The sequence below is a fragment of the Cherax quadricarinatus genome, chromosome 57 (assembly GCF_038502225.1).
Source record: "Cherax quadricarinatus isolate ZL_2023a chromosome 57, ASM3850222v1, whole genome shotgun sequence".
In the NCBI taxonomy this organism is placed as follows: Eukaryota; Metazoa; Arthropoda; class Malacostraca; order Decapoda; family Parastacidae; genus Cherax; species Cherax quadricarinatus.
The window spans coordinates 25,448,375-25,471,295 of record NC_091348.1 but is presented as its reverse complement, the minus strand read 5'-3'; the positions used below and the strand labels follow the sequence as shown (position 1 = coordinate 25,471,295).

Below are 22,921 nucleotides of genomic sequence, written 5' to 3'. Positions count from 1 at the left end.
ACACTGTGGAATATTGTAAGAGTTACACTGTGGAATATTGTAAGAGTTACACTGTGGAATACTGTAAGAGTTACACTGTGGAATACTGTAAGAGTTACACTGTGGAATATTGTAAGAGTTACACTGTGGAATATTGTAAGAGTTACACTGTGGAATACTGTAAGAGTTACACTGTGGAATACTGTAAGAGTTACACTGTGGAATACTATAAGAGTTACACTGTGGAATATTGTAAGAGTTACACTGTGGAATACTGTAAGAGTTACACTGTGGAATACTGTAAGAGTTACACTGTGGAATACTATAAGAGTTACACTGGACTGTGTTGAAATGGTCTCTTATTTCTGGACAATATTCAGCTATTCCTTTGAACCTTTACCGTGAATGTCTCTGTAATATAATGTGTATCACTGGTTTAGTGTACAGGTAGTTAATGTATGGAAGGTTCGTAAAGAACAAGTAATATATTACTAACACTCAAGTGTGTGAGTCTCCCCTTGCTGGAGAAGGTGCCAGGTCCAGTACTGTTATCTTCCAGGTGATGTACAAGCAAAATCTGTGAAATTTTAGCTCTAAGTTTCTATTCTGGAGTTTGTTTACTCTGGAGAGGAATATTTTTATGTGTTCCACTGTGCTCGGAACACAATTTTCTTGAGGTTGTTTAAATGTGAGGTGGCATTCTCTGTTAACGGTAGCATTCTTCTCACCTCTCCTGTTAGTGTATAAACAGTATACTAGCAACTTGTATCCCCTGTATAACTTGATAAAGAACTTAGCATATAAAAACAGTTATTCCTATTAAAGTTCTTTCTGCAAAATGTTAATTCTGGTGTTAATATTGACCCCAGAGTCAATTAAACGTTAGAAGGGATTACACCTGTGATCTTATACTCACTTGAACGAGAGAAGGGATATAATTAACACATGCAAGTTAATTATAGATAAAATAATGAAGAAATAAACATGGTACTGAGAAAATCTAACCAAGAAAAGCACTTTATGGATTAAATAATTAGTGATAAATAGAACAATCTTGACTCTCATCACAGAAGCCAATATCCTGGTTTTTTTTTTAAACAGTTTTGATACATATATAAAAAAGAAGAGTTCGGTTTTAGGAAGAGCTATGTAAATAAGACATGATGGAAATGTCTAACATCAGCAAGTAGGTCTGTTACAGTGCTCCTCTAGTTATTAATGTTTAAGAATAATGTTTCTTGGTTGTATGATACGAAATACAGGTAAATACAAATTATACCAAAAAGTGCAGTACTAGGAGGAAATGATGTGCCACGAATGATGACTTCAGTAATGACTGAAGAAGTTTGTAGATGAATGGTTCAGAGAACCGACATGTTGATAAATTAGACACATGTGCAACTCTTGGGTATCTTTATTGAGGAAACGTTTCGCCACACAGTGGCTTCATCAGTCCATACAAATTGAACATTAAAATGGTATAAAATACCGACAGGTTGTTAGGTAAGACACATATGCAACAGTTAGGTATCTTTATTATGAAACGTTTCGCCTACACAGTAGGCTTCTTCAGTCGAGTACAGAAAAGTTGATAGAAGCAGAAGATACTTGAAGACGATGTAATCAGTCCATCACCCTTAAAGTTTTGAGGTGGTCAGTCCCTCAGTCTGGAGAAGAGCATTGTTCCATAGTATGAAACAATATGGAGATGAAGTGACAGGATGGAGCTTTTATACAGCGCCAAGAGGTGAGACGTAGGTCACTAGAAGAGGTAAGAACTCAGATATTGAGAGGTCAGGTCTATTCAAGATTGATGGACTGACCACATCGACTCAAGGTTGAGGGACTGATTACCTCATTCTCCTCCTGTTCTTCAAGATTCTCCTTTGTATGGACTGTTAGGTAAGACACATATGCAACAGTTGGGTGTCTTTATTATGAAACGTTTCGCCATTTTAATGTTCAATCTGTCAGACACTGCAACACAAGGGTATCTTGGTACAGACCTGCAATCAACTTCGACAACTTCCACTAGTGAGAGCGGCTGGATTTGAGAGGGACCTGACCTCTCAACATCTGAGTTCTTACCTCTTCTAGTGACCTACGTCTCACCTCTTGGCGCTATATAAAAGCTCCATCCTGTCACTTCATCTCCATATTGTTTCATACTATGGAACAATGCTCTTCTCCAGACTGAGGGACTGACCACCTCAAAACTTTAAGGGTGATGGACTGATTACATCGTCTTCAAGTATCTTCTGCTTCTATCAACTTTTCTGTACTCGACTGAAGAAGCCTACTGTGTTGGCGAAACGTTTCATAATAAAGATACCTAACTGTTGCATATGTGTCTTACCTAACAACCTGTCGGTATTTTATACCATTTTAATGTTCAATTTGTATGGACTGATGAAGCCACTGTGTGGTGAAACGTTTTCTCAATAAAGATACCCAAGAGTTGCACATGTGTCTAATTTATCAATGACTGAAGAAATCAATTGCAGTGCAACATTACCACATAAAATGACCAAGTATTGGATGCCAGCAGATCCTGCCAAGCAGAAATAGGTTATCAAAAACTATAATCATTTTAAGATCACAAATAGTTACAGCAAATAAGTAATCACAAAAACTCGATCGTGCAAACTTAATGACAAACAGATCATCACACAAATAATCATATAAAGGTGAACCCAAAAAAGTGATCACAGATAGGAAATCACACGAAGGTAATTACAAAAAGGTAATCATAAATAACTAATGGTAAGTATTCAGTTGGAAAAATGTAGTGAGAAATAAATAAGGGAGGGACCTACCTGGCAAGTACACTGGGTGCGACAGTCAAGGGCGAAGCTCTGGCCATGGTCGTACGTTGTGTTGTTGACCCTACACTTGGCAGGTCGCACCTCTGTCAACACCACGTTAAGTTACGCTCAGTATGTGAGTAATGGAAATGGACACAAACACACGCTTGCACACACACACACACACACACACACACACACATACACACACATACACACACATACACACACACACGCAAACACAAACACGCACACACACACACACACCCACACACACACACACCAGTGAAGAGGCGGGGCTAGGAGCTTGGACTCGACCCCTGCACCCTCAACTAGGTGAGTTCAACTAGGTGAGTACACACACACACACACACACCAGTGAAGAGGTGGGGCCAGGAGTTTGGACTCGGCCCCTGCAACCTTAACTAGGTGAGTACAACTAGTTGAGTACACACACACACAATTACTGGGGCCAGGAGCTATGACTCTACCCCTGCAAGAACTAGATATAGATCCAAAGAGAGGATGGGGTATGCCATCAGGAGCAGGTGCACCAATATCCAATGAGGAAACCAAAGGAAAGGAAGGAGTTAAGTCCCAAGCTGACGCCCTGTTAGGCCTCCAGGAAATGGTGAGGAACGACAATGGCATGCTGCTGGGCACAGCGACAGCAGTAAGTGAGGATAGGGGTAGGTAGACAAGGTGATAGGTCCCATTATCTGCAGAGGCACGATCAGATCACCGTAATATCCAGAAAATGTAAGGGAAACAGCAATGGCTACGTTTATATGGGACCCAGAGATGCGGAGGGATAAGCAATGGGAAGAGAGGCAGAGGTCAGTTTTTATTCATGGTCTTTAGTAGGCCGAAGGAGGACATACGAAGAAAGACGACTGGGAGAGGAATAAAGATATTGAAAATATCATCAAACAAACAGGAGAGGAGGACATGACGGAGCTGATAAATTTTCAGAGAATTGGGGGGGGGGTACTTGAGGGGAAGAAATCGGCCAGTTAAACTGAGCCTCTAACCATACTAAGAGTCGACAACCTAAATGATTTCTTTATGACGGAGATTCAAAATTTGGTCAGTTCAAAAATCTCTAATATTATCCTAACACCACATGACTTCGAAAAGGCAATAAATGCCATGCCCGTTCACTCTGCCCCAGGCCCAGACTCATGGAATTCCGTGTTCATCAAGAACAGCGTGAAGCCCCTGTCATGTGCCTTCAGCATTTTATGGAGAGGGAGCATGAACACGGGGGTCGTCCCATACTCACTAAAAACAACAGACATATCCCCCTCTACAAAGGTGGCAGTAAAGCAATTGCAAACAACTGCAGACCGATAGCACTAACATCCCAAATCATAAAAATCTTTGAAAGGGTTCTAAGAAGCAAGATTGACACCCATCTAAATACCCATCAGTTAAACAACCCAGAACAATATGGGTTTAGAGCAGGCCGTTCCTGCCCGTCCTAGCTACTGGACCACTATGACAAGGTCTTGGATGCTGTGGAGGACAAACAAAATGCGGATGTTTTATACACAAACTTTGCGAAGGTCTTTGACAAGTGTGACCATGGTATGATAGCACACAAAATGCGTGATGAAGGAATAAGAGGAAAAGTTGGTAGATGGATTTACAACTTCCTAACAAACAGAACACAAAGAGTAATAGTAAACAGAGTAAAGTCTGAGTCGGCTACAGTGAAAAACTGTTCCACAAGGCACAGTACTCGTCCACATCCTATTCCTCATCCTCATATGTGACATAGGCAGAGATGTAAGCTACAGCACCGTGTCTCCCATTGCGGATGACACCCGAATCTGTATGAGAGTGTCCTCCATCGAAGACATTGCAAGATCCCCAGCAGACATCAACCAGATCTTGAAATTGACCGCAGAAAACAATATAGAGTTCAATGAAAAGAAATTTCAATTACTGCGATATGGAAGACTTGAGGAAATTAAAACTATATCGAAGTTTAAAACAAATTCTAACCACACAATAGAGAGAAAATCCTAGAGATTAGTACCAAATTTGCACACGAAAATCACTCCCTACGAAAGCAAAAGACATGACAGGAGAAGCAACATCCCCCCAATGAAAAGCAGGGGCGCCACGGTTCGTACTTCGGTTTGTGTGTAGCCAGCAGTAACAGCCTGGTTGATCAGGCCCTGATCCACCACGAGGCCTAGTTACAGACTGGGCCGCGGGGGCGTTGCCCGCCGAAACCCTCTTCAGATATACTCCAGGTATATATATATATGTAAACAGGTGATATCATAATGTGCAAAATCACCACTGTGAAAACTAGCGAATTTCCAAGTGCATTTGTGAGTTCTCACATGATCAAGGACCTGAAAAAAAGTATAATAGAACAGCAGAAAGTTTATAAGGCTGAGATATCACCTCACATACATTATACCATCCCAGTATAATACTGGTAGGAGTGTCAAGGACCTGTCATACATAGCTTAAATATTTCCATAATTTTATTGATTATTAATCAATCTAATTAGTATAACCCAGAACTAATATTCATATTAAAATCAATTGTATTTTTTATGAAGCTGGATATAATTATATTTCTCTCTACCATTTATCTGCTTAATGTAACTTTCTTGGGTTTTTGAAAATCAGTTTGGGGGGGGGGAGGTAAAATAAACACAGATAAACATAGATGAAGAAATCTTGAACATTTCTGAAAGAGCTAATAACCTAAAATACCCAAAATAACTGATAAATTATTTATAATTGTTAGAAATAAATTTAGCAATTCTAAAAACGAGTGATGATATTCAGCCAAAAAGATTTTGATTCTCCCTTACCAAGAAAAGTTTCTTGATACACCTTCTCCACTTAAGAAATTTAAAAGCAATACTGTATTTAAAAATCTTGACAAAGTAAAAAAATATCTGATTTAAAATTCTCCCCATAATGGATGTCTTCAAGATTACCTTTAAAAAATGTAATAAAGTTTATGGGTTAACTGGGAAAAGCCTTTAACTGTGATCACAACATAAATATAACATTAGAACTGGACAAGAGTCTAATGCTCTGTTTATTTATGAGAGAGATTTTAACCATCTAATTGATTTTCAAAAGGTATGCCTGTGTGACTTTGTAAATGGTCCAAGTCGGACCGAAACGTCGTCGTAAGCTCCTGTCTTCTATGTACAGGTTGTTTGTGTATTGTTCCAGTCACGGTATTGTGTCATTTTTTATTTGTTATGTATGACTGTGGTCGAGAGAAATATAACTGAATCAACCTTTATAAAAAATCTTATTGATTTTATTGTGAATATTATTTCAGGGTTATACAAATTAGTTTCGTTTATACTTAATACAATATGTTTGTAGATGAATGGTTCAGAGAACCGACATGTTGATAAATTAGACACATGTGCAACACTTGGGTATCTTTATTGAGGAAACGTTTCGCCACACAGTGGCTTCATCAGTCCATACGTAGGAGAATCTTGAAGAACAGGAGGAGAATGAGGTAATCAGTCCCTCAACCTTGAGTCGATGTGGTCAGTCCATCATTGATGGACTGATGGACTGACCACATCGACTCAAGGTTGAGGGACTGATTACCTCATTCTCCTCCTGTTCTTCAAGATTCTCCTTTGTATGGACTGATGAAGCCACTGTGTGGCGAAACGTTTCCTCAATAAAGATACCCAAGAGTTGCACATGTGTCTAATTTATTACAATATGAGAGGAAGTTAAGCTGTGAATGATAGGATCTTAACATTCAAACCCGGATCATACTAGGACGGGTGTTTACCTAGAGTTTACCTGGATAGGGTTCCAGGGGTCAACGCCCCCGCGGCTCGGTCTGAGACCAGGCCTCATGGTGGATCAGAGTCTGATCAACCAGGCTGTGCTGGCCGCAAGCAAGCTGATATACGAACCACAGCCTGGTTGGTCAGGTACGCTGGTGTTACTTGGTTACAAGTAGATAATAAGAGGCGTTTTATCTTTTAATGTTTATAAACCAAATTCTGTAAATAAAGGTACATTAAAGCTTAGCTTTCAAGATCAATGTGGATCTTGATTTGATCCGAGGACATTACTACTGAAAGTCTGAAGTTGTATCAAGAAAGGCATTCTCTTGGCATTGTCCTAAATCCAGAAATTCCAGGATTATTTTCTATGTCATGGAACTGGCAAAGTTACATGTACGAAACCTGTTTATAAAGTTCTTCAGCCATTCGAGATGGAAGATAAATTATACTCGAGTATTTTCATCGAAAAAATTTCTTCTTCCACAAGGGTCATACAGCGCCCTATGGTGCATAGAAATATATTTATTTGATTGAATTTTGTTAGGTCGGCATAGACCTGTGGTTAACACACTAGCCTGTGAGTATTAGGACTTGCTTGCCATGGCTTTGAACCCCACCTTTGCTGAGAGTTTGAAGCATATTGGAAGAGGCTTCCTGAAGTTATTGTGTTGGTCAGCCATATCTTATTTCCAAGTGGATCTTGTCCCCGTTTATTTTCTAAGAGAAGTTAAATGGGCTAGTTACGGCTCGTTTCCTGACTTCACTCTAGGTGTACTTGGTAACTACATGTAAGAGAGGAGAGGGACTCACTTTGGCAGGTTCCTGTAGGATCAGCGGTGGAGGCGTAGCTACATGTGAGTCCCGCTGCTACATCGCATAATGTGGCACCGTCACATGGCTCTCCCAGCTGGCGGGCACACTGCCAACAGCACCCACACCCGTCCATCACCACCCGTACGCCCACACCGCACTCTGGCACACCTTCACACCCACACGGGTAAACGCAGTGGGCACGGATCTGTAGGGTAAAATAAGGTGGAATTAATGGCACTCTCTAAGTAGCATCTTTGGGAGGATAGGTTAGGTAAGGTTCGTCAGGAAACAGGACAAATGTCTCCTGACGCGGGTCTTAGCCAGGTGACCCGCCATTAGAGCTTTGGGAAAACAGGTAACCAGTGGCACCTTAGAAAAAAAAACATACATGGACGGATACTTTCTGTGATACATGTAATTAAAATAAAATTAAACGGAGTGTTTCTCTTAGACAACAAACATAGGATCGAGCCTATGTATACAAAAACGTGGTATAGTCAATGGTTTGGTGAGTATTGTAATGAAAGGAAGAGTGTCATTATTGAAGTGGCCAGCGAAGTGGTCCCATACAGCAGTGAAATGGTTCGTTAAGTGAAAGCTTGAATGAATGATGCAAGTAGTATAAATGATTGAATTCTGGCTGGGTATTGGGCGTACATCATTACCTCTCTAACCCACCCCTACCCACAGCCTTCTCCATGGAGAGATGTGCTGAGATTAGAAAGACTGAAATTATAGGCCAGGCTACCCTTCCCATTTCATAAACTCTGTCTTCTCACATGCTAAATGGACTTTCTTTTCTCCCAAACTCTCTACTCCTGGGAAATCTCCTGTTCTCTGCCTTACCTATATTTCCAGTCTTCCTAATCTCCACAACTTTCTCGTTCCTTAGACATCAAACTTACTTTTCGCAAGACTAACACTCTTCGCACCTATCTAGTTCGTTCGTCTCCTCCCTCAATAGATGCTCCTGGTATCTACTTTATTTCTTGTAACTCTTGTCCTCTTCAATACCTTAGAGAAACTGGCCGATCTCTTTCTGACAGACTTAAGGAGCACAAAAGTAGTGTTAGGCTAGCCAATACTAACAATGCTCTTTTCTGTCATGTCAGAGATCTCAGTCATCCAATTGACTGGTCTTCTGCTAAAATTGTCTACCCTACTTCTAATTTTTCAGCCACCGTCTGGTTGAATCCTCCCTTATACACAACTTTCTTTGTATGAATTTTATTTCTGGCTTTATCTCTGTAGATGCCTTCCTTTCCCATTACTTTGTAAAATGTTCTAAACTTCAGAACATCCGTGACTTAACCTGTTTCTTTTTTTCTCCTTTCTTCCTGTTCCCCTTTCCTTTTTTTCCTCTGTCTTCATTGGGTTTTCTTTCTTCTGCCTTGGGCGTTTGGTCCTTCAATTCCCCCCCCCCATCCCTCCTTGCGTTTATATTCGTACCCCTTGTGACCCTTAGCTCTCCTGCAGAGCTCCTCTTTCTTGGCCTTTGACAGACTCCACTACTACTATTACTACTACTACTACTACCACCTTCCTGTTATCTCTCTTGTCCCGTCCTTGTCTGCTGGCCTATATGCACTGCCTCCTTTTTCCTTTCTGTTAGTGTGACTTTGTAAATGGTCCAAGTCGGACCGAAACGTCGTCGTAAGCTCCTCTCTCCTATGTGCGGGTTATTTGTGTATTGATCCAGTAACGGTATTGTGCCTTTTGTTCTTTAAAGAAAGAACAATTTCATCTCTCACTCCATCATTGTCTCACCAGAGGCGTGTCGATACTACAGCTCAAAAACTGCACCACATCTCCACCCCTCCTTCAAAGTGCAGGCATTGTAATTCCCACCTCTACCCATGTCCGGCTAACCGATTTCTCTGAATTTTTACATAAATGTTACCTTTTTCACACTCCAACAGCGCGTCAAATCATGAAAACCATTTGCCTCCAATCGATCTAAGCGTAAGCCCCTCTAAGCCCCTCGCAGACGAAATCTCCTTTAACCCCTCCCTCCAATTTTACCTAGTACGACCCCAACCACGCCTTCCTTCCACTACAATAATTCTGTTTTGTTCCATTCTCTCTAAATGTCCGAACCACCTCAACAACATTTCTTCAACCTTCTGGATAATGCTTCGAGCAACACCGCACCTCCTTCTAATCTCCAAGATACGGATTATCTGTACAATATTCACACCACACTTTACCCTCAGACATGATATCTCTTCTGCCTCCAGCCTTCTCCTCACTGCAACATTCACCACCCATACTTCACACCCATTTAAAAGTGTTGGTACCACTTTACTCTCATACATTTCCCTCTTAGCTTCTATGTTTTCACAGGCTCCTCAGTTGATCATTAAGACATACAGCAGTCAGGTATCTTAATTATGGAAACGCTTCGCCTACACAGTAGTCTTCTGTAAAATATGGAGGCAGCAGAGGAAGACTACTGTGTAGGCAAAACGTTTCAGCAATAAAGATACCCAACTGCTGCACATGTGTCTTAATTATCAAATTATTGGTATTTTACACCATTTTCAACAAAGACTCTTCAGTGCGCCACTCACCTTTTTCCTCTCGTCAGTTCTATTGTTCACCTCGACTTTCGAAGACCTATCTGCTGACACGTTTACTCCCAAGATATTTGAATACATTAATTAATTTCCTCCATACTTTCTCCTTCCAATCTGATATTCAGTGTTTCATTTCCTATCTTTTATTGTTATCTCATCACCTTGCTCTTTCCTATGTTCACTTTTAATTTCTTTCTTTTACATTCCCTACCAAATTCGTCTGATAACCTCTGCAACTGCTCTTCAGAATCTCCCAAAAGCACAGTGTCATCAGCAGGGCCGATCTTAAGCTCCCAATTGGGCCCCGTGCCTAAGTATGCCCGGCGCTAGAGTGTAATCTACTCTCGGCTTGACAAGTACACACAATAACACACAGTAAAAAAAAGAGGCTTCTGGAGAAAGAAGTTTTTCCAAGATGAGTCATCAAAACTTAAGATCATCAATTCAGGAGGAACGTTTGAACACTTTGGCGATTATGTCCTGGAATCTGAAATTAGCAGGAGTTTAAACTTCGACAAATTTTGTTTCTTATTTGTAGGCTTACATGTACGTAATCTTATATTAAAATGTACCTTACATCTGTTTGGTTTGTTAATTTGCATGCATTTTTAAGCACACAGTTTGATTGCTCTCCATACATGGGACCCACCAAAATTGTTCCCAGTTGGGCCCCGCACCTCATTAGGCCGACTCTGGTCATCAGCAGAAAGCAATTTTGACAATTTCCACTTTGTGTTAGAGTCTTTATCTTTTAATCCCACGCCTCTTCCCAACACCCGAGTATTCACTTCGGCTTCGTCTCTGACGATGCCTTCCTCTCCCACTACATTGTAAAATGCTCCAAACTTCAGAATACTTGTGACGTAAGCTGATTCCTCCTTTTTTTCTTCTTCTCCCCCTTTCCCTTTCCCTTTTCTTTTTCCCTTTTCTCCTCTGAGTTGTCTTTCTTCTGCCCTGTGTATTTGTTCCTTCTTTATTTACTTATTTGTTCCGCCCCCTCTGTGTTCTTTCTCTTAGCCTCTGTGGGCACCAGCTCCCTTGCAGTGCTCTTCTTTCTTAATATTTGATTGCCCCTCCTACTCTTACTACCACCCCACTACTACTTCCACCTCTGGTACTACCACTACTACTACTACCACTACCACCTCCTGCCTATATATACCCATCCTCCTCTCCTCGTTAGTGTGAGTTTGTAAATGGTCCAAGTCGGACCGAAGCGTCGTCGTAAGCTCCTCTCTTCTATGTGCGAGTTATTTGTGTATATTCACTTCTCTTACAACCCCATTCATAAATATATTGAACAACAATGGTGACATCACACATCCCTGTCTCAGGCCTACTTTTATTGGGAAATAATCTCCCTCTCTGCTACTTACTCTTACTTGAGCATTACTATCCTCGTAATTAAGTGCTTTCAGTAACTTACTACTTATTCCACACACTGGCAACATCTGTCACATTGTTCGCCTGTCCACCCTCCCATATGCCTCTTCGAAATCCATAAACTCAACGAAAACCTCTTTACCCTTATCTACTGTTCACTTACATGCTTCACTGTAAACACTTGGTGTACATACCCTCTACCCTTCCTGAAGCCTCCTTGTTCATCTGCGAACCTACTCTCCGATTTTCACTTTTTTCAATAATAACTCAACCATACACTTTACCATGTATACCTAACAGGCTTATTTCCCTATAACTCTTGTTTTCTCTCTCGTCCCCTTTGCCTTTATACAAAAGAACTGTGCATGCTCTCTGCCAATCCCTAGGTAAGTTCCCCCTTTTCATACATTCATTAAATAAAGCCCCAACCATTATAAAAACTACATCTCCACCTGCTTTTAACACTTCTGTGTTGAAACCATTAATCCCATCTGCTTTACTGTCTTTCATTCTACCCCCAGACTCAGGTACCTCCCCCACACTCCCATCTGGCTCTTCCCCACTCCTAAAAGATGTTATTCCTCCCTGGCCTTTGCAAGAAGTCGCAAAAGATTTAACAGTTCCTCAAAATATTCCCTCCATCTTCCCGATACCTCCAACTCTCCATCTAATAACTCTCCTCTTCTATTTTTAAGTGTCAAAGCCATTCGTTCCCTAAACTTTCTCAACTTATTAATCTCCCTTCAAAACTTTCTCTTATTCTCAGAAAAATGTGTGGACAGCATCTCACTCTCTCATTTGCTCTTCTTGTACATTTCTTCACCACTCTCTTAAGCTCTCTTTCTCTCCACATTCTCCTCTCTCATTATATCACTTCTTCGTAAAATCTCTTGACAGTGACTCACGAAATCGTAGTGACACGATTGCAAACAAACCATACCACGGGTGGGGTTTGAACCCGCTGTCAGAGTCTCAAAACTAACGCGACGGTCTGGTGTTTTGAGACTCTCTGACCGCAGGTTCAAACCCCACCCGTGGTATGGTTTGTTTAAGTTTTGGCAGTATTTGTGATATACTTCCTCAGCGTTGAAACACTCAGGGTTTTACAACTACTAGGGAAATGAAAGAGATTGAGAACTGACCAGGGATAAGGGAGAATAACTCCAATTCCTTGTATCAAGGATTTCTACACCTTCCAGAGCATCGCCCTTGAAAGTATAAGGAGGAGGGAAGCTTCGGAGGCAGTCCTGGGATAGAGCGGAGCGACTCGCTCGCCTTATCCCTCGTATCATGCTCCCTCACCTGCCTTAACTGATAACGCTTCCTTGTTATTTGTGAATGGTTTAGTTATCGCCAGTGAAGCAGCAGTAAACACTCGATATTTTCAGTGAAGAGGCAGTGAGGACCCGTTATCCTCACTGAAGCAGCAGTGAATTCTAGTTATCTTGAGTGATGCAACACTGAGCACACTCGTTATCTACAGTGAAGCAGCAGTGAATACTGTCGTTATTTTCAGTGAGGTACTTATCTTCAGTAAGACAGCTGTGAACCGTGGTCCTGGGACTGACAGGTAGACAGCAGTGAACCGTGCTCCTGGGACTGACAGGTAGAGAACAGTGAACCGTGGTCCTGGGACTGACAGGTAGACAGCAGTAAACCGTGGTGCTAGGACTGACAGGCAGACAACAGTGAACCGTGGTGCTGGGACTGACAGGTAGACAACAGTGAACCGTGGTGCTGGGACTAACAGGTAGACAACAGTGAACCGTGCTACTGGGACTGACAGGTAGGCAGCAGTGAAGCGTGCTACTGGGACTGACAGGTAGACAACAGTGAACCGTGGTGCTGGGACTGACAGGTAGACAGCAGTGAACCGTACTCCTGGGACTGACAGGTAGACAACAGTGAACCGTGGTGCTGGAACTGACAGGTAGACAACAGTGAACAGTGGTGCTGGGACTGACAGGTAGACAACAGTGAACCATGGTGCTGGGACTGACAGGTAGACAACAGTGTACCGTGGTGCTGGGACTGACAGGTAGACAACAGTGAACCATGGTGCTGGGACTGACAGGTAGACAGCAGTGAACCGTGCTCCTGGGACTGACAGGTAGACAGCAGTGAACCGTGGTCCTGGGACTGACAGGTAGGCAGCAGTGAACCGTGCTCCTGGGACTGACAGGTAGACAGCAGTGAACCGTGCTCCTGGGACTGACAGGTAGACAGCAGTGAACCGTGGTCCTGGGACTGACAGGTAGGCAGCAGTGAACCGTGCTCCTGGGACTGACAGGTAGACAGCAGTGAACCGTGCTCCTGGGACTGACAGGTAGACAGCAGTGAACCGTGGTCCTGGGACTGACAGGTAGACAACAGTGAACCGTGCTCCTGGGACTGACAGGTAGACAGCAGTGAACCGTGGTCCTGGGACTGACAGGTAGACAGCAGTGAACCGTGGTCCTGAGACTGACAGGTAGACAACAGTGAACCGTGCTCCTGGGACTGACAGGTAGACAGCAGTGAATCGTGCTCCTGGGACTGACAGGTAGACAACAGTGAACCGTGGTCCTGGGACTGACAGGTAGACAGCAGTGAACCGTGGTCCTGGGACTGACAGGTAGACAGCAGTGAACCGTGCTCCTGGGACTGACAGGTAGACAGCAGTGAACCGTGGTCCTGAGACTGACAGGTAGACAGCAGTGAACCGTGCTCTTGGGACTGACAGCTAGACAACAGTGAACCGTGCTCCAAGGACTGACAGGTAGACAGCAGTGAACCGTGCTCCTGGGACTGACAGGTAGACAGCAGTGAACCGTGGCGCTGGGACTGACAGGTAGACAGCAGTGAACCGTGGCGCTGGGACTGACAGGTAGACAGCAGTGAACCGTGCTCCTGGGACTGACAGGTAGACAACAGTGAACCGTGCTCCTGGGACTGACAGGTAGACAGCAGTGAATCGTGCTCCTGGGACTGACAGGTAGACAGCAGTGAACCGTGGTCCTGAGACTGACAGGTAGACAACAGTGAACCGTGCTCCTGGGACTGACAGGTAGACAGCAGTGAATCGTGCTCCTGGGACTGACAGGTAGACAGCAGTGAACCGTGGTCCTGGGACTGACAGGTAGACAGCAGTGAACCGTGCTCCTGGGACTGACAGGTAGACAGCAGTGAATCGTGCTCCTGGGACTGACAGGTAGACAACAGTGAACCGTGCTCCTGGGACTGACAGGTAGACAGCAGTGAACCGTGGTCCTGGGACTGACAGGTAGACAGCAGTGAACCGTGCTCCTGGGACTGACAGGTAGACAGCAGTGAACCGTGGTCCTGAGACTGACAGGTAGACAGCAGTGAACCGTGCTCTTGGGACTGACAGCTAGACAACAGTGAACCATGCTCCAAGGACTGACAGGTAGACAGCAGTGAACCGTGGTCCTGGGACTGACAGGTAGACAGCAGTGAACCGTGGCGCTGGGACTGACAGGTAGACAGCAGTGAACCGTGGCGCTGGGACTGACAGGTAGACAGCAGTGAACCGTGGCGCTGGGACTGACAGGTAGACAGCAGTGAACCGTGCTCCTGGGACTGACATGTAGACAGCGGTGAACCGTGCTCCTGGGACTGACAGGTAGACAGCAGTGAACCGTGGCGCTGGGACTGACAGGTAGACAGCAGTGAACCGTGCTCCTGGGACTGACATGTAGACAGCAGTGAACCGTGCTCCTGGGACTGACAGGTAGACAGCAGTGAACCGTGGCGCTGGGACTGACAGGTAGACAGCAGTGAACCGTGGTCCTGGGACTGACAGGTAGACAACAGTGAACCGTGCTCCTGGGACTGACAGGTAGACAGCAGTGAACCGTGCTCCTGGGACTGACAGGTAGACAACAGTGAACCGTGCTCCTGGGACTGACAGGTAGACAGCAGTGAACCGTGGTCCTGAGACTGACAGGTAGACAGCAGTGAACCGTGGTCCTGGGACTGACAGGTAGACAGCAGTGAACCGTGGTCCTGGGACTGACAGGTAGACAGCAGTGAACCGTGCTCCTGGGACTGACAGCGCCTTGCCACTGAGCAAGGGAGCTTCTCATAAGGAAGATTCGGTACTTCTGTACATGTTTTCCGCCAGCGGCACCAACTGTAACCCGACTTACTCTTCCCCACAGCCCAGGAGTCTTCACAGTAAATCTATCATTACCTCCCTCAAAGCCATATAGTCTGTGAATTCAGTTTAAGTCGTAATAAACGATTGAGAATGAATAAAGACGGACGGGCAGCTTGTTCACCGATCCTGTAATATTTTGAGGTAGTTTTATTTCTGCTGATTCCTGTAATTAATGTGCATTAAACGTGATAGTTATCATGTGGACATTCACTCGGTTGAGTTAGTTATCAGCTGGTGAGTTATCGTGTATATACGTCACACAGTAGATTGAATAGGTGCATTATTATGCGTGCATGTTTCCAGATTCGTCAGCTATGCGTTATCATATGTACATTTCACCTTCAGGCGTCAGTTGTGCATTTTCGTGTACTTGTCTGATTTAGTCAGTTGGTGGGTTATCGTGTGTATATGTCGCCGGAAGCGTCAGCTGGTGCGTTGTCATGCGTGCATTTCGCTGTGAGGCGTCAGCAGCCACACCAGCTGGAGCTGCAGAAGCTTAATTTAATCTCCTGGAAAACACGCTTCCAGGAAAAGTTACTTTAAACTGTTGAATGAATATTTTTGAATATTTTAGCGAATCCCGAATTTTGCTTGAGTTTATGTGTGTACTCACCTATTTGTGGTTGCAGGGGTCGAGTCACAGCTCCTGGCCCCGCCTCTTTGCTGATTGCTACTAGGTCCTCTCTCTCCCTGCCCCATGAGCTTTATCATACCTCGCCTTAAAACTATGTATGGTTCCCGCCTCCACTACGTCACTTTCTAGGCTATTCCACGGCTTGACTACTCTATGACTGAAGAAATACTTCCTAACATCCCTTTGATTCATCTGAGTCTTCAACTTCCAATTGTGACCTCTTGTATCTGTGTCCCTTCTCTGGAACATCCCGTCTTTGTCCACCTTGTCTATTCCGTGCAGTACCTTATATGTCGTTATCATGTCTCCCCTGACCCTCCTGTCCTCCAGTGTCGTCAGGCCGATTTCCCTCAACCTTTCTTCGTAGGACAATCCCCGTAGCTCTGGGACTAGCCTTGTTGCAAACCTTTGCACTTTCTCTAATTTCTTGACGTGCTTGACTAGGTGTGGATTCCAAACTGGTGCTGCATACTCCAGTATGGACCTGACGTAAATGGTATACAGAGTCTTGAACGAATCCTTACTGAGGTATCGGAACGCTATCCGTAGGTTTGCCAGGCGTCCGTATGCTGCAGCAGTTATCTGATTGATGTGCGCCTCAGGAGATATACTCGGTGTTATACTCACCCCCAGATCTTTTTCCTTGAGTGAGTCTATCCCTTCCGTTATGTCGTTCACATATACCAAGAACAGCACAGGTCCTAGGACTGACCCCTGTGGAACCCCGCTTGTCACAAGCGCCCACTCTGACACCTCGTCGCGTACCATGACTCGTTGTTGCCTCCCTGTCAGGTATTCTCTGATCCATTGCAGTGCCTTTCCTGTTATGTGTGCCTGATCCTCTAGCTTTTGCAGTAACCTCTTGTGAGGGACTGTGTCGAAGGCCTTCTTGCAGTCCAAAAAAATGCAGTCGATCCACCCCTCTCTCTCTTGTCTTACTTCTGTCACCTTGTCATAAAACTCTAGTAGGTTTGTGACACAGGATTTTCCTTCCCTGAAACCGTGCTGGTTGTCAATTATACACTTGTTTCTTTCCAGGTGCTCCACCACTCTCCTCCTGATGATCTTCTCCATGACCTTGCACACGTTAGTGATACAGGTCTGTAGTTTAGTGCCTCATGTCTGTCTCCCTTTTTAAAAATTGGGACTACATTTGCCATCTTCCATACCTCAGGGAGTTGCCCAGTTTCAAATGATGTGTTGAAGATCTTTGTTAATGGCACACACAATATCTCTGCTCCATCTTTAAGGACCCACGGAGAGATGTTGTCTGGTCCCACCGCCCTTGAGGTGTCAAGTTCGCATAGCAGCTTCTTCACTTCTTCCTTGGTTATATGTACCTCATCCAGCACTTGTTGGTGTTCCCCCCTGTTCTGATTTCCTGGAGTCCTACTGGTTTCCACTGTAAATACTTCTTTAAATCTCGTGTTGAGCTCCTCACATACCTCTCGGTCGTTTCTTGTGAACTCCCCATCACCCTTCCTCAGTCTGATTACCTGGTCCTTGACTGTTGTTTTCCTCCTGATGTGGCTGTACAACAGCTTCGGGTCAGTCTTGACTTTCGATGCTATGTCATTTTCATATTGTCGCTGAGCCTCCCTTCTTATCTGTGCATATTCTTTTCTGGCTCTTCGGCTAATCTCTTTATTTTCCTGAGTTCTCTGTCTTCTATACCTTTTCCATTCTCTAGTACACCTAGTTTTTGCCTCCCTACACCTTTGGGTGAACCAAGGACTCGTTCTGTTCTTCCCATTATTTCTGTTTCCCATGGGAACAAACCTCTCCTCTGCCTCCTTGCATTTTGTTGCCACATAGTCCATCATTTCTTGTACTGGTTTTCCTGTCAGTTCCCTCTCCCACTGAATGTTTTGAAGGAAGTTCCTCATGCCTGAGTAGTTCCCCCTTTTGTAGTTTGGGTTTTCCCACCCTATTCCTGCTACTCTCTCCACTTTGAGCTCAACTATGTAGTCGAAGCACAGAACCACAGGATCACTAGCTCTCAGGGGCCTTTCATACAAGATATCCTCGATGTCTGAACTACTCAAGGTGAATACAAGGTCCAGTCTTGCTGGTTCATCTTCTCCTATCTCTCTGGTAGTGTCTCTAACATGTTGATGCATGAGGTTTTCCAGTACTACATCCATCATCTTGACTCTCCATGTTTCGGGATCCCCATGGGGCTCCAGGTTTTCCCAGTCAATCTCCTTGTGATTGAAATCACCCATAACTAGTAACTTTGCCTCCCCCATGTGTGCTCTCCTGGCCACCTCGGCTAGTGTGTCGACCATGGCTCTGTTGCTCTCATCGTATTCTTCTCTTGGTCTCCTGCAGTTCTGTGGTGGGTTGTACATTACTGCAATTATCACCTTATGTCCCTCAGACTGGATTGTTCCTACTAAGTAGTCCCTTTCATCCGTGCCATCCATTCCTTCCATTTTCTCAAAACCCCACTGGTTTTAATGAGCAGTGCAACTCCTCCTCCCCCTCTCCTCCCTCTATCTTTCCTGAGGATTTGATATCCGGGTGGAAAGATTGAATCTGTTATTATTCTGGTGAGTTTTGTTTCTGTGAGTGCTATTATGTCTGGGGATGTCTCCTTGATTCTTTCGTGCCACTCCTCATACTTATTTGTTATTCCATCTGCATTTGTATACCACACCTTCAACTTCTTTTCTAAGACTGTGGTCTGGGAGGTGAATTGGGGTTGGGGAAGTGGGAGACCTGATAAGGAACTATGGGTGGTTGCTGTGGGGGTGGAGTTTGTAATGTAGTGGGTGGGGGCATTGGATGTGGTATGGGTGTTTTGGTTTAGAGTGTTTGGCTGCACTGGGGTTGACCTGGTTGGGTGGTTTCAATAGGAAGCTGTGAGGGAGGTTGTATTTGATCTTCTTCCTGTGTCTGGGATCTCCTGTCTGTCTTCTCCATCCCCTTTCTTTCCTCCTTTCGCCTTTGTACCATCTCTCTCAGTTTCTGCCTTTCTTCTTGTGTTCTGTCGCGGTCGAGATACACCTTCCTGTATGCCGGCATGTCCCTTAATCGTGCTTTCTCCTGCAGTATCCTGTTCCGAGTCGATTCTGCCCTGAAGGTCACTTTCACTGGCCGGGTTCTTTTTTTTACAAACCCCCTATTCTCCGAAAATTTTCCAGCTGGGTCATGTCGTCTTCTCCTATTACTTTCATGATGCTTTCTTGTTTTCTTGCTTCATATGTTTCCCCTTCAACTTCCTGTAGCCCATACACAAAGACTGACCTCAACCTTTCATTCTCCCACTGCGTATCCCTGTGTATCCCCTCATTCAATTTGATTTCCTCCATTGCAGCTTTCCTTTCTTCAGTTTCGCTAGCTACTGTACTTGGGCTCAGTGGCCTGTCATTTTCCCTTCTCGGCTTTCCCTGGGCTCTGTTGTGGTCTGTTAGGGCCTCCACATATAGCTTAGCTCTTTCATTTACTACAGTCTCCACTGATAGAGCTTCTACATGCAGTTTTGCTCCTTCTTTTCCTACAGTCCCCTTATTTGTGACTAAGGTAGCGGTCTCTGTTGTCAATCCCAAAATGTTCTTTAGTTCTTTAGGCTGTTTCAGATTTTTCAGTTCCTCTTCTAAACTCTGTATCCTGGCCTCTGCTTTGACTTGCACCTCCCACTTCCTGCTTTCCATTACTATCCTCTCTTCCATTCTCATGCTAAGTTCTTCAAGTTTCCTTTCCCATTCATGTTCCCTTTTTATGAGCTCTGCTGCCCAATCTTCCTTTGCAGCTTCCTCCTCCTGTCCCTTGTTGCTCTCTGGCAACCCATTTTTGTTTTATCCTGATTGCCTCAGAGTGGGAAACCTATGTAATTCTGTGTGTTAGGTTAGTAGTGTGTATGTTAGAGTGTGGGGGGGGAGGTAGAGGAGGAACTGTGGCTATGTGGGAGAGGAGTGGGGAGGGGGAGTGGGAAGGAGGGAGAAGCAAGTGGGTGAGTGGGAGGGGGAGAGGGGGAAGGAGGGAGAGGTGGGGAGGGGGAGGGTGAAAGAGGGAGGGGAGGGATCAGGGGAAGGAGTGAGATGTCGGTGGGGAGGGGGGAGTGTATGTGTGTGTGTGTGTGTGTGTGTGTGTATTGTGTGTGTGTAGAGGGTGTGCGGGGGTGTTGTGTGTGTGTATTGTGTGTTTGTGTTGTGTGTGCATGTGTGTTGTGTGTGTGTTGTGTGTGTGTGTGTGTGTGTGTGTGTGCGTGTGTGTGTGTGTTGTGTGTGTGTGTGTTGTGTATGTACTCACCTAATTCACCTAATTGTGGTTGCAGGGGTCGAGACTCAGCTCCTGGCCCCGCCTCTTCACTGATCGCTACTGGATCCTCTCTCTCTCTGCTTCCTGAGCTTTGTCATACCTCTTCTTAAAACTATGTATGGTTCCTGCCTCCACTACTTCACTTGCTAGGCTATTCCACTTGCTGACAACTCTATGACTGAAGAAATACTTCCTAACGTCCCTGTGACTCGTCTGAGTCTTCAGCTTCCAGTTGTGACCCCTTGTCCCTGTGTCCCCTCTCTGGAACATCCTATCTCTGTCCACCTTGTCTATTCCCCGCAGTATCTTGTATGTCGTTATCATGTCTCCCCTGACCCTTCTGTCCTCCAGTGTCGTCAGTCCGATTTCCCTTAACCTTTCCTCGTACGACATTCCCTTGAGCTCTGGGACTAGCCTTGTTGCAAACCTTTGTACTTTCTCTAACTTCTTGACGTGCTTGACCAGGTGTGGGTTCCAGACTGGTGCTGCATACTCCAGTATGGGCCTAACATACACAGTGTACAGTGTCTTGAACGATTCCTTATTAAGGTATCGGAACGCTATTCTCAGGTTTGCCAGGCGCCCGTATGCTGCAGCGGTTATTTGGTTGATGTGTGCCTCCGGTGATGTGCTCGGTGTTATGGTCACCCCAAGGTCTTTCTCCCTGAGTGAGGTCTGTAGTCTTTGTCCACCTAGCCTATACTCTGTCTGCGGTCTTCTTTGCCCCTCCCCAATCTTCATGACTTTGCATTTGGCTGGATTGAATTCGAGAAGCCAGTTACTGGACCACATGTCCAGCCTCTCCAGGTCTCTTTGCAGTCCTGCCTCGTCCTCGTCCGATTTAATTCTTCTCATCAACTTCACGTCATCTGCGAACAGGGACACTTCAGAGTCTATTCCTTCCATCATGTCGTTCACATATATCAAGAATAGCACTGGTCCTAGAACTGACCCCTGTGGGACCCCGCTCGTAACAGGCGCCCACTGTGATACCTCTTCACGTACCATGACTCGTTGCTGCCTCCCTGTCAGGTATTCCCTTATCCATTGCAGTGCCCTTCCTTTTACGTGTGCCTGATCCTCCAGCTTCTGCACTAATCTCTTGTGGGGAACTGTGTCAAAGGCCTTCCTGCAGTCTAGGAAAACGCAATCTACCCAACCCTCTCTCTCATGTCTTACTTCTGTTACCTTGTCATAAAACTCCAGGAGGTTTGTGATACAAGATTTGCCTTCCATGAACCCATGCTGGTTTTCATTTATAATCTTGTTCCTTTCCAGGTGTTCGACCACTCTCCTCCTGATAATCTTCTCCATGACTTTGCACACAATACATGTCAGAGACACAGGTCTGTAGTTTAGTGCCTCGTTTCTGTTTCCTTTCTTAAATATGGGGACTACATTAGCTGTCTTCCATTTCTCAGGTAGTTGCCCAGTTTCAAGGGATGTGTTGAAGATTGTGGTTAGAGGCACACACAGCATCTCTGCTCCTTCTCTAAGGACCCATGGGGAGATGTTGTCCGGTCCCATCGCCTTTGAGGTGTCAAGGTCACTTAAGAGCTTCTTCACCTCCTCCTCAGTTGTTCGTATGTCATCCAACACTTGTTGGTATATTCCCTCTTGATGTTCCCTTCTGTTCTGTCTTCCCACAGCCCTTCCTGTCTCTACTGTAAAAACTTCCTTAAATCTCCTGTTCAGCTCCTCACATACCTCTTGATCATTTCTTGTGAGTTCTCCACCTTCTGTCCTTAATCTGATCACCTGGTCTTTGACTGTTGTCTTCCTCCTGATGTGGCTATACAACAGTTTCGGGTCTGTCTTGATTCTCGATGCTATGTCATTTTCATACTGTCGCTGGGCCTCCCTCCTTACCTGTGCGTACTCATTCCTGGCTCTGCGACTGATCTCCCTATTTTCGTGTGTTCTCTGCCTTCTGTACTTTTTCCATTCTCTATTGCACTTTGTTTTTGCCTCCTTACACCGTCGGGTGAACCAGGGGCTTGTTCTGGTCTTCCCGTTGTTACTGTTGCCCTTGGGAATGAACCTTTCCACTGCCTCCTTGCATTTTGTTGCTACATATTCCATCATTTCATTTACTGGCTTTCCTGCCAGTTCTCTGTCCCACTGGACCTCCCGCAGGAAGTTCTTCAACCCTATGAAGTCCCCTCTTTTATAGTCAGGCTTTTCCCATTCTACTCCTGTTATTCTCTCCACTTGCAGCTCTACTATGTATTCAAAGCACAGAACCACGTGGTCGCTAGCTCCTAGGGGACTCTCATACTTGATGTCCTCAATGTCTGAGCTGCCCAGGGTGAACACAAGGTCCAATCTTGCTGGTTCATCCTCCCCTCTCACTCTGGTAGTGTCCTTAACATGTTGGTGCATGAGGTTTTCCAGCACCACGTCCAACATCCTGGCTCTCCATGTTTCGGGACCCCCATGTGGCTCCAGGTTTTCCCAGTCAATCTCCCTGTGGTTGAAATCCCCCATAACCAGCAACTTTGCTCTGCTGG

At 44.9% G+C, this 22,921-nt stretch overlaps 1 protein-coding gene across 2 annotated transcripts in view; it reads right to left on the bottom strand.

Moving 5' to 3' along the window:
* The window catches only part of LOC128693430 (CCN family member 2), a 627,795-nt gene that overhangs the window by 33,461 nt on the left and 571,413 nt on the right, over positions 1-22,921 (bottom strand). For both annotated transcript variants that reach the window (XM_053783103.2, XM_070097430.1), the window contains 2 exons: positions 7,394-7,601; positions 2,796-2,887 (listed from right to left, as the gene is read on the bottom strand). In XM_053783103.2, the coding sequence (XP_053639078.2) occupies positions 2,796-2,887; positions 7,394-7,601 (300 nt within the window). The remainder of the gene's footprint in view (positions 1-2,795; positions 2,888-7,393; positions 7,602-22,921) is intronic.